Source organism: Grammomys surdaster, unplaced genomic scaffold (assembly GCF_004785775.1).
Source record: "Grammomys surdaster isolate TR1022 unplaced genomic scaffold, NIH_TR_1.0 126035, whole genome shotgun sequence".
NCBI classification, from domain to species: Eukaryota; Metazoa; Chordata; class Mammalia; order Rodentia; family Muridae; genus Grammomys; species Grammomys surdaster.
This window is the reverse complement of record NW_021620848.1, coordinates 1,406,406-1,419,082: the sequence shown is the minus strand read 5'-3', so window position 1 is coordinate 1,419,082 and position 12,677 is coordinate 1,406,406. Positions and strand designations below refer to the sequence as shown.

General features: G+C 35.9%; 1 protein-coding gene across 1 annotated transcript in view; it reads right to left on the bottom strand.

The window, feature by feature from the left end:
• Nucleotides 1-12,677, bottom strand: part of Lrp1b (LDL receptor related protein 1B) — a 1,533,520-nt gene that overhangs the window by 124,199 nt on the left and 1,396,644 nt on the right. Inside the window, exons 68-71 of the mRNA XM_028754677.1 lie at nt 8,846-8,975; nt 7,026-7,132; nt 6,567-6,699; nt 1,107-1,229 (exon numbers count right to left, since the gene is read on the bottom strand). Of these exons, the coding sequence (XP_028610510.1) occupies nt 1,107-1,229; nt 6,567-6,699; nt 7,026-7,132; nt 8,846-8,975 (493 nt within the window). The remainder of the gene's footprint in view (nt 1-1,106; nt 1,230-6,566; nt 6,700-7,025; nt 7,133-8,845; nt 8,976-12,677) is intronic.

Below are 12,677 nucleotides of genomic sequence, written 5' to 3'. Positions count from 1 at the left end.
GAAGAGTGAGAGGAAAAAATGTAGTAGCTTGAAGGGTCAAGGAAAACACAGGAAAACCCATAGAAATTACTATCCTGATCCCATAGAGGCTCACAGAGACAGAATCAACAAGTGAGCATGCATGGGACTGATGTGATATAGGCCATCTGGACTTAAGTAACATTTGTGTAGCTTGGCCTTCATGTGAGACTACTGACAGTAGGAGCAGGGGCTGGCTCTGACTCTGCTTCCTGCTTATAGAACTCTTTCTCCTAATTGAGATTCCTCATCTAGCCTCAGTAGAAGATATGCCTATTCTTACTGCCTATTCTACACCAAGGTTGGTTTATAGTAGGAGGCCTCCTTTTACTGAAGAGAAAGGGAAGAGGAGTGAATGGGAGAGGGAAGGAAGGTTGGTGGAGAGAAGACCAGGAGGTAAGAAGGGAGACAAAACTCTGGTGGTCAGAATATAAAGTAAACAAATCAATTTATTTATGAGAAAATATAAAAATTAGTTATGTTGATAATTTCAAATTTTACTCAAAATTTATGTCTTCATTTCACATACCCTGAAAACATTAGTCAAGGGTAAATTGAACATAGAGAAACTATGTCGCTTTTGTTCAGTTTTCTTTGTTTGTTTTTTAAAATCTCAATGTTGAATGGACAACGTGATTTTGCTTATATTGTACATTGATTTATGAACAGTCACCAAAATGAGTTCTTATCTCTAGTATGCCACTTGAATATTCACATTGTTTCCATTTACTTAATGTTAAAACTTCCTTATAATAAAACACACATTGTAATGAAGGAAAAAATATTTAAATGTACTTCACTCAGTTTAAAAGTCCATCTGTCGTATATAAATCCTTTTAAACAGTGCCTACTGTATCTGTTGAATACTTCCAATATGACAGGTTCAGATGTAAGTGTGTTGTCTTACAGAGTCATGAACTTTTAAAAGGATGATCTTGTTATTATCCAGAGAGAAGCTGTGTCTGGCTGTATAATATATATACCTGACTGCAGGGATATGGAATCTTTATATCATCTCACTACTTCTCTGGTGCCCATCAGAGTGTTAGATCATAAGATCTCATTAAGACCCATGTGAGAGACCATACCGCACATGTCAGGGGCTTCATCAGAGTTGTCTCCACAGTCATCTTCTCCATCACAGACCCAGAAATGGAGCTTGCAAAGAGAGTTATTGCACAGGAACTCATCTGCTCTGCAGGTACTTCCTCCTTCATTATTAAGGAAAGGAAGATTGAGAAAGTTAGCAATGCCAAAAGGAAGGTTTCAGCATCCTCTACTTTTCTATTAATTCTACTTCATTTCTTTATATTTCTTTCTAGCATAATATCAGAAACAGGCAGTTTCTAAACACTTGTCTTGAATAAAAAGCTTGCTCCTAATTATACAACTCAAAACATCTTTATATTACTGTCAAAAATGCTTAGAGAATACCAAGAAATAACAGAGGAAGATTTGTTTATAAATATAAAACATGTCCAATTTAACACATTTTGGTTACAATTACACGTTTAAATCATCAAATTCTGTTGGGCAACCAAAACCAATAGCAATGACCTAAATTTAGGGTGGTTTTTGCCCCAGTTCTAATCAACAACTCGAGGGGACTTATATCATTCCTGATACTGATCTTCTTTTTTGGTAAAGTGTTAAAAGTATAGCTTCTGGCATGAGCATTGCCCCCTGGGTAGGTTAACTCCAGTTAAAATCTCATATACGCATGTGTGTGTGTGTGTGTGTGTGTGTGTGTGTTTGTGTGTGTGTGTGTGTATGATTGATTGGTTGGTTGATTATATTTCACATATATATATACAATTTATAAAATGCTTACATATTCATGAAGGTTATAAAACAATAGGTTTCCATATGAGTTTTTAAAATATCCTTATTTCTGCTGAAGACAGCAAATACTTCAGTTATAGGAAATGGAGAAATCAAGTTGATGTTAACAATGTACCTTTGCATTTACTGGATAGTTTTAATAGTACCAGCAGTTGGAAGAAGGAGGTGGCTGTAGGAGAAAAGTTATCAATTCACCCGTCTTTAAAAGACTCAAAGTGAGGTCCCTTAGGTGAAGGACCCTAGGTGAAATGCCCTACAGTGGGGAGAGGGACCTTGTAAAGCCCACCTGCAGCAGAAAGAGAGGGTATCAAGGGAGGGATAGGGTTGCCATCCCATAGTCAAAACTCTGACCCATTATTGTTTCTGTCTGAAAGAACTGCAGGGATGGAAATGGAGGGAAGCCTGAGGAAAAGAAAGTCCAAAGGCCCAAAATGGAATCTAGCACAAGAAGAGGCCCTAAGGCCTGACACTATTACTGAGGCTACGGAGCACTCACAAGATGAGACCTATCATGACTGTCCTCCGCAAGACCCAACAAGCAGTTGAAAGAGTCAGATATAGATATTTACACCCAACCAATAGACAGAAGCTGCTGACCTCTTTGGTTGAATTAGGGAAAAGCTAGAAGAAGCCGAGGAAGAGGGCAACCCTGTAGGAGGACCAGCAGTCTCAATATTAACCTGGACCCCGAAATCTCTCAGACACTGGATCATCAACCAGGCAGCATACAGCAGCTGATATGAGGTCCCCAATACATATACAGCAGAGCTCTCCGAGTATTGGTTCAGTCAGAGAAGATGCATCTAATTAACCCTCAAGAGACTGGAGGCCCCAGGGAATTTAGAGGTCTGGTGGTGTGTGGGGTAGGGACACCTTCATGGAGACAGGGGTTTGGGGGGAGGTATAAAATGTGGAACAGTTGGAAGGTGGACTGGGAGGGGAATAAAATCTGGAGGGTAAAATAGATAAATAAATAAATAGTTAATTAAAAATTATGCAAGTTATAGTAATGACTAGCATGACAACATATGCCTATATACATGATAATAAAGGTAGAGATATTATGGGGGTAATGATTGGTCTCTGAATTTATTGCCCATCTAAAGGAGGAAGTGTAGTACTATAAGTCTGGCCAATAATTCATGGCTTAGGAGCTTACATTTTCTAAGAGTGAGCCTACTGCTATTTTTATTTTGCAACACTGACAGTACTGAGTGCTTTATAAAGTCATTTCACTACTATCTCTATATTTGTATAATAGTGCAGCTTTCAGAATTCACAGTGGAGATATTTTGTCCAATGAAGGGTAGAAACAGTTGGTCAGAGTGTAGTGAATAAGTGACTCTGGAGATCTCAACCATAAATGGGGCATGTATATGATACCCTCTTCCACCAAGGTTCAGGGTCCATCTTACAAGAGACAGTGAGAATATTGTACAAGCTGAAAGGCACACTGTATCTTCGCAACAAATTAAATTAAAAGATGGTTATGAACACTTGATATACTTTCATTTTTTAAACAATTCTGTTTGTAGTATATCAGTGTTGGTAAAAGTAAAAGTATTTTCCCTAAACTATTGAGTTAGGTACCATTTTATTTATATATGCCCAGAATAGTATTGACCATCACACTGTTGTTTTTTTTTTTTATCAAAATAGAAATATAAATTTGGTCATAATTGTAAGATTAAGCTAAAGTATTTTTTGAAAATCTAATAATGATTTCAGATTGTATCACAAAGATTTTGTATTTCAAACAATGTATCATAGGACTCTTAAAATTCTGAGTCTGTTATAGTAATTAATTCTCAAATGACATAAGGCACACAGAAGCAGAAGAAAAAGTAAAATTTAAGAAATTTGCTAGACTAAGCTTTCAGTTTCCTAGGTATATTTATGATCAGCTCAACAGGCGATTATTTACAAAGTAGAGAAATAATACAAGGCTTAACAATGACATTTCTGAACTATAACTGAGCTCCTGGGAGCTTCACTAGAAAGGTGGCCAAGAGAATCACACAAAAAGCAACACTTGTGAGCTCTCATTGTGACTAGAGTTGACATGAGCTTTAATATGTGGTAATAATTACAAAGCACATAGTTTACATAATTTGAGCTTGTGTTTGATCAAGGAATGCTGCCAATCATTTTTCCACAGATGCCAGAAGTAGAACAAAGAATGGAAGTTCAAACCACAACAGGAATCAGGATTCTATCTTTTAAAATGCAAATATTGCTTGTTAATTCTATCAGATTTGTAATGTTATTCTTGAGAAGTAAGTAATCAAAGCTGAGTCATTGGAAATATATGTCATGATGAACCTTGTACGTGTGTGTGTGTTGTGTACACTAGTACACACCAATGTGTTTTATGCTAGTATGCATATGTGGGAACATTTGACTGTGCATGTAAGATTAGAGGCCAGAGGTAAACTTAACAGCTTCCTCTATTGCCCTATAGTTAGCCCCTTGAGAACAGGTGTCTCATTGGACCTGGAGCTTACCATCTTGGCTAGACTGACTAGATCATAACCTCTTGAGAGTTATTCATTTCTGTCCCTGCAACACAAGTGTTACTGGCATACACACACCTGCCCTTTGTAGGACTGCTGGGAATCATAACGAGGACACTTTGCTCTTATGAGAGACTAGACAGCATATCTATAGAACATGCGAAGGATGGAATTTATGAATAATTCTTTTAGTTCTTTCTAGTTCTATTCCATAATGCCTTGGAAAAATCCATAAGTTTTTGATACAAAATATAATCCCCAAGTATCCACACTGGGAAAATGTCACCCAGTGTGGATACTTGGGAAAATATAATCCCCAAGTATCCACCCTGGGAAAATGTCACCCAGTGTGGATACTTGGGAAAGTGCGTGTACTTTATGCACTGATACATCACACACACTTACACACACACACACGCACACGCACATGCACACACACACACACACACACACACACACACACAGCATTCTTAACTTCTAGACCACTATTTGCTAATACAAGTATCCAAACTCAAGGTGACAGGTGAAATTCAACTTTAATATATGGGAGGCTTATTTTGGTTTTCTATTTCCTCAAAATTTTTAGAAATATTTATCCAATATAAATTAAGTTACTTTCTTGAGATTAAAATGAATACTAAGTTTGTCAACATGTCTCTCCTTGAAGAATGAATATAAATGCAATAATTCAAATTTCATTTAAACATGATTGCCTAGACTCAAAGAACCTTTGGGAAGTTGAACCTGTGAATAAACAGGGCATATGTGGCTGTGTCATATGAAAGTGATCAAATGATTTGTACTGATTAACAGTTGGGCAGTTTTCCAGAAGCACTAGTCCCCTTGCTGTACTAGCACACTGGTCACCTTGAGCATAAAAAGGATTAGCTTACTAGCTAAGCAATAGTTACAGAGCCTTTTATGTGAGAGTGAGGATGAGTTGGTACTACAATGTGGTGGTCCATGAGACTCCTATTCTTGAAAAGATCAACTATAAAAAGAGAGTGTGAGGACAACTGAAGATACATAGCTATTTCAGATGCTTGTATTGTCCAGTTCTCCATTCTGTCCTGAGGTGGGCTGAATTTTTTCCTAACATAAGACCTTGTCAGGTGTGAGATAAAGATATTACCTAATCATAAGCACTTGATCTTAAGAAACAAGTATTTAAACTATACAAATTCTATGGTTTTTTTTTTAATATTTGGGAGCCTGTGGCAGTATCATCTCTGCTGATCATGTTCCAGGTATTAAAATGTAAAGTTCATTGAGAGAAAGGTGTCATCAAGTTATTAAATATTGAATTTAAACATCAACAGCTACAGAGCAAAACTATAAAAGTCACATAACCTGTGATCATTTTAAGTTTCAGAACATACATTCACTATACCTTTCATTAATTTATACTAACAACTGGCTGTTTTTAATATCATGATGTATACACAAATTATTACTACATAAAAATGGTCTTCCAAAAGCTGCAAGATTCTGTATTCTAAAATTAAAAGCCATCTTCCTCATTGGAAAAAAATGGCAACCCATCTTGCCAACAATATGACAACAACAAAAATCTCTTGCACCAGCTACAAGTTACATATCATACACGTAACAACTGTGTGCAATCCAGTAAACCATGGTTTCTTCTTCTCTCAGAGTATGAAAGTCACATAGAAGGGAGGTACTTGCAGAGCACAGACAACACATGTGCAGTTGGGCTGCTGGAAACAGTCATCTACAGACTCTATGCACTCTCTTTACAAAGGCAGTGTCCTCTGTCTGTAGATACTTTACATGTCTCTACATAGACTGTATCCTATCTCTACAGAGCCTGCAGCCTCTTCAAAGGCTAATTGTTTTGCAGAGGCTGTATCCACTATATCTCATACTATATGACAAACCCAATTCCTATCTAGCCTGGAAACATTCTTCCATCTGGTACTGTATAAACACTTGCATCTGGGTGACATTTTCCCAGTGTGGATACTTGGGGATTATATTTTGTATCAAAAATTTATGGATTTTTCCAAGGCATTATGGAATAGAACTAGAAAGAACTAAAAGAATTATTCATAAATTCCATCCTTCGCATGTTCTATAGATATGCTATCTAGTCTCTCATTTATGGGCACACACACACACGCACACGCACACGCACACACACACACACACACACACACATACACGATACCTTACCTCTGCCACAGTTCTCTTCATCACTGCCATCAACACAATCATAAATTCCATCGCATAGCCATCGAATTGGGATACAGTATGCCTTATTTTTGCATAGAAACTGATCTTCCTTACATTCTATCACACAGTCCATCTGTTAAAACATAGTGGGCACAAATGATATTTTATTAATGATGATAGAATTATAGGCAGTGTCACCAGAAAATTCACATAGTGGATGTTTGCTATAGAGTGAGATTAGTTTTATTTATCCTAATGAACACAACTTCTACAAATAACAGTGTGCTTTAGGATACAGAAGGTCTCTATATGAAGCATGAAGGACCTTCTATTTTTTGTAAAAATTATATTCATATATAACATATAACATTAGAGACAATGCTAATAGTCAAAATTCTGCTTATATTTATGGCATTTGCATTGTGCAATTCAGGTTTTAGTCAAATAATAGGTTTTTACCTCATCTGAACCATCAACACAGTCAGGTTCTCCATTACATTTCAAAGATGCCGACAGACATCCTCCACTGGCACACATATATTCACTTGATGAGCAGACAGGAAAGGCTAAACAATTATAAAGCTGAAGTTTAGATATAGGAATGAAAATAACTGGTTTAGAAGGCAAACTATATAAATGAATATAAAAAGATGAATTCATGGACAGATTAAGAATAGCTCCTAATAGGGTTTGAAGTACGGATTTGACACAATAAACTAAGTAAACAATGTACATTGAGATCTTATTTAATAGATCCTGAAGAGTTAAGAGAGTTTGTCACGATTTTAAATTATTTGAAAATATCTATTTGTAAGCTACAAAATCATTAAGCAGTCGTGAATAAGTTTGTTTCATTTATATATGCTATATATAAAACAGAAAGTGAATTTTTTTTGCATAGGATCTAGTGATGCACATTTGAAGATTTTTGTCTTCAGACTTAAAGATAACATTTGTGTAGTTAATCGAGCCTATAGAGTTTATAGTTGTTCTCTCTCTCTCTCTCTCTCTCTCTCTCTCTCTCTCTCTCTCTCTCTCTCTCTCTGTGTGTGTGTGTGTGTGTGTGTGTGTGTGTGTGTGTGTCCTCTCTCTCCTCCCCCTCTCTTTCTTTTGTCTTTGTTGTTGCTTTGTTTTTGTTTATCAGAACTAGGATTCTCTGGGTAGTCCTGGCTATCCTAGAACTCACTCTGTAGACCAAATTTGCCTCAAAATCAAAGATTCACTTATCTACTTTTGCCTATCCAAAACTGGGATTAAAAGTGTGTTTCACCACTGCTTGACTAAATTTTTTATTTTTGATTTTGTTTTTTCCTTAAGCAGAGTTTTCAGGTGGATAAATTATTGCCATCATCTAGTTTTAAGTAATTATAAAAGCTGCATTTTGAGTATGAATTTGGGCTGTAAGGATCATATTGAGATTTCTAGAGTTTGACCTTATACTTGATAATGATGTGCCTTAAATAACTTGTACAATGACTTTGTGGTCTGATTTACACTGTAGGCAAATGTATAAAAGTCTGCCTTGTATTTCAATTCTTTTAGTCAACAGTTTTGTCTAGTGAATGTGATTAATACGATGACTAAGAATGCATCTGGAAGCAGAAAAAAAGATGTGATCCATCAGAAATATGGTTCATAGCTGGAGTAAGCTGCTTCTTAAGCTGTTGTTGATCATGTTTCCCAAGTCTGTGTTTCTGTATTTATGCATAGATAACAGGATGATCTTTTTAATTTTTCCCAGAAGACAATGTAATTGATATACCTAGATAAGTATTATATATTTAATGAGTATATTTTAGGACCATGTTTAAGGAATGGAAATATATGGAGTACATTATTTTTCTATACCCTAGACAATTTCCTAATTTTCATCTGGCTTGGTGTGATACCTAAATACAAATAAAATCTATGTACTGCTCAGCTGGCCTATTGCTGCCTTTTTCAAAACCTCACATTTTATGACAAAAACTTGATCATATAGTCAAAACAAATTTTATATTGTTATAAGGGAAAATATTCAAAGATGTGTGGTAAGGTACAGGAAACAGAAATCAAATATGGGTGCATGGCATTTGAATTCCATACATAAGGACTGATTTTATCTAGCAAAATGACTTTGAAATATAGGAAATAAAGGTTTTATTTTCAGACACTCTATGTGATCTCTAAATTCCAATACAATGTATGCCTGGGTAACAGTTTTCTGTACTTCATTGCCTTGGATTATATTCATCAAGTTTAGAATAATCACTAAGGTGGATACTCTATTATCATTTTACCTGGCTCACAGTTTTTCTCATCTTCTCCGTATTTACAGTCTTCATGTCCATCACACTTCCATTTTGCTGACAGGCATTGGCCATTGGAACACTGAAATTGATCTTTGGAACAACTTGTTTCACAATTTTTCTGTCAAGTATAACACAGAGAAAATTAAATTAAATTTTTAAAGAAAATTATTTGCAAAGTTCAAAGAAAACTAAAAATGTTTATGAAGCCATCAAACCTGCATATGAAACTTTATATGCTCCTTGCTGGCTCATGAGCATGACAAAGTGATGATAGGATTCCGTTTTTTCCTTTGAATAGTTTTATTTTTTTCAGTTTTTAAAAGTTTATTTTTTTAAAATACAACAACACAATTTCATTCTTTAACTTCCCTCCCTTCAACTACTCACATACCCCTCCCCTCATTTCCTACCCTCAACACTTCCTCTTAAACTTACGGCCTCACTGTCTTTAATTTTTCTTGTGCTTTCTTCTGGCCAACAAGAGCACCTGCATACATGTGCAAATACAAATGTAAACTTAAATAAATAAAGAAACCCTGTACTTGATTTTTTAAAAGATGATTAGTGTTTTCAAGCACAATACAGAGATAATTGTCCTTTGTGGAATAACACCTATAGATTTGAAGCTGCTTTTAGTAAAATAAGACTTAGCATTGCTTATATTAGAAGAAAAATTCCATTTATTTTTCTTGTCTTATTTTGAAGTCAGTTCAGTTTAGGAAAGTGTCTTTTTATTATCTCTATCATCAGTTGCTTCCATATAAGTTATATTTTAGACTGGCATCCAGGACTGGTATCAGTCAACTAGCCTAGAAAGTCCTGAATTTAAATAGCAAATTTAAATATTTGGGTTATTACCCATTTAGGAAAGAAACTAATTATCTGACTGCTACAGTGTAGCTCCAGGGCTCAGAGCATCTCACCTGAAGAAGATGGGGAATACACTAGAAAATGAAATCCTCAGCTATAGTCATTTCTACTTCCAGTGACTGACAGAGTCCAATTCCACAATACAACTTTTCCATGAACAAAGCAAATCCAGCAGCCTCTACCTTCAGAGTGCTGAGATTAATGGTGTACACTACAATACCCCATTGTTCCCTTTATGTTCTTTTCACTTATCTATAATTACTTTTCAGCAGTTGGAAGCTTAGCTGGGTAGAGTCTTATTCTTAGGCCATCACTCCATTTATTCCATTTAACATCAGGAGTTTCTTTTTCTTTTTTTTTGTTTGTTTGTTTTGTTTGTTTGTTTGGTTTTTTGAGACAGGGTTTCTCTGTGTAGGCCGGGCTGTCCTGGAACTCACTCTGTAGACCAGGCTTACCTCAAACTCAAAAATCTGCCTGCCTCTGCCTCCCAAGTGCTGGGACTAAGGCATGAGCCACCACTGCCTGGCTTTTTTTTTTTTTAAGATTTATTTATTCTATATATGTGAGAGACAGTCTTCAGACACACCAGAAGAATACATCCGATCCCATTACAGGATTTTCTTTACTCTTTTTACACTTACAGAGGTTCTGTTTCTCTTAAAACTGTAGATGTATTTTTCATTTTCGAGATTGTTTCTTTTCATTAAAATCCTAACTAAACTCGCTACTAACAACCACATGACATAGTCAACATTAGCCTGTTTTGAACTCTCTGCATACACAATCCAAAATTCTTCAATTTGGCTTAAGACACACTTTTCAGACAAGAGCAAAACCAGCTACATTTGTTCTCAAAATATCACAAGATATGTCTAGGCCACTAACCCATATGGTCTTCTGAATGCTTTTGAGATAGGTCTTGCAGTACAAATGCCTTCTCAGCACTACTGACTTCCTTGCTCCTACTAGGATGGCCCATTAAGTCCTTCTTAAATGTACAATTAATTTTCTAGTCCGTTCTCCTTCAAACAAGATCATGGTCTGGTCTATTACAAAAATAACCCAGGCCCTGGTACCAACTTATATCTTTTAGAGTTTTATTGCCGTGAAGAGACATCTAACCATGGCAGCATGTACAAAGAAAAAATATTTAATTGGGGCTAGTTTGTAATTTCAGCGGTGTAGTCAACTAATGTCATGCTAATCCAGGGGCAGACATGGTGCTGAAGAAGTAGCCGAGAGTTCTCTATCTGAATTGAAAGCAGAAAGAGAGATGCTGGGCCAGGCTTGAGAATCTGAAATCTCAAAGCCCACACCTAGAGACATACTTCCTCCAAAAATGGCATACCTACTCCAACAAGGCCACACCTAGTCAGGCCATACCTAGTCAGGCCTCTCCATATGAGTTTATGGAGGTCATTTTAATTCAAACTATCACATAGGATTTATCTGAAACTCGATGTAGATTTCCTTTTCTAAGGAACTACCACACAGTTTACATAGTGGCTGTATAAACTACAATGTGTACAATACAATGTATGAGTGTTATTCTTACTCCACATTCTGGCTAGCAACGCTATTTCTTTATGTTTTCTACTCTGACTAGTAGAATGAAATGAATAAAATGAAATCTGAAAGTAATTTTATTTTACATTTCCCTGATGGCTAAGAGTGTTGAACCTCTCTTGAATTGTTTCTTTTGAAGCGTTTTCTTTTTATTTCATTGACTGATGTGTCTAGTTTTATGCCGATACTTTTATTATTACCATTATCATTATAATTGTTATATTACAATAGTTTTATAGAAAACTTGAAATCAGGAATGATAATACCTTTAGCAGTTCTTTTATTGTTCAGGATTGTTTTAGCTATTCTCTGTTTGTTTTTGTTTTGTCATTCTGTGTGTGTGTGTGTGTGTGTGTGTGTGTGTTTCCACATGAAGCTGAAAATTACCATGTCAAGATCTATCTTGGAATCATTGTGTTGGAATTTTGATGGGGATTGCATTGTTTCTGTTAATTGCTTTTGGTAGGATGGCAAATTTTAGTATGTTAATTCTAATGATCAATGACAATAGATCTTCACATCGTCTTTTTTTTTCTTTTGATATTTAGATGCATTTTATAGCCTTAATATTTTCTTTTACTTTTTAATTAATTAATTAATTAATCTATTTATTTATTTATTTATTTATACTCGAGATTTTATTCTCTTTCCAGTCCACTCTCTGACTTTTCCATACCCTATGCCTTCTCCCTGCCCCTTTTCTCTACAAGGATGTCCCCAACATCTACCACCTACCCCACCAGACCTCTAAACTTCCTGAGGCCTCCAGTCTCTTGAGGGTTAAGTGGATCTTCTCTGACTGAACCCAGACCCGGCAGGCCTCTGCTATATATATGTTGGGGGCCTCATATCAGCTGGTGTATGCTGCCTTGTTGGTGGTACAATGTTTGAGAGAACTAGGGGTTGGGGGATTAGTCCAGATTAAATGAGACTGCTGGTCTTCATACAGGGTTACCCTCCTCCTCAGCTTCTTCTAACTTTTCCCTAATTCAACCACATGGGTCAGCTGCTTCTGTTCATTGGTTGGATGTGTTTGGCTATTTCCTTCTTCAAAGATTTGAGGTTTTTATCATACAGTTATTTCATTTGCTAGGGTAGAGATATCCCAAAATATTTTCTATTACTTGAGGATATTGTGCTTTTTCCCTTATTTCTCTTCAAATCATTTGTTGTTTTTATATAGGAAGGATGCTGATTCATCTAAGTCAATTTTGTACCCAGCTACTTTGTTGAATGTGTTTGTTATCTATAGGGCTTTCTAGTGAATTTTCAGATAACTTATGTATACTATCATATTGTTCTCAAATTAAGCAATTTTACTTCTTTTTCAATTTTTATTTCCTTGATTTCTTTCAATGGTCTTGTTTCTCTATCAAATACTATC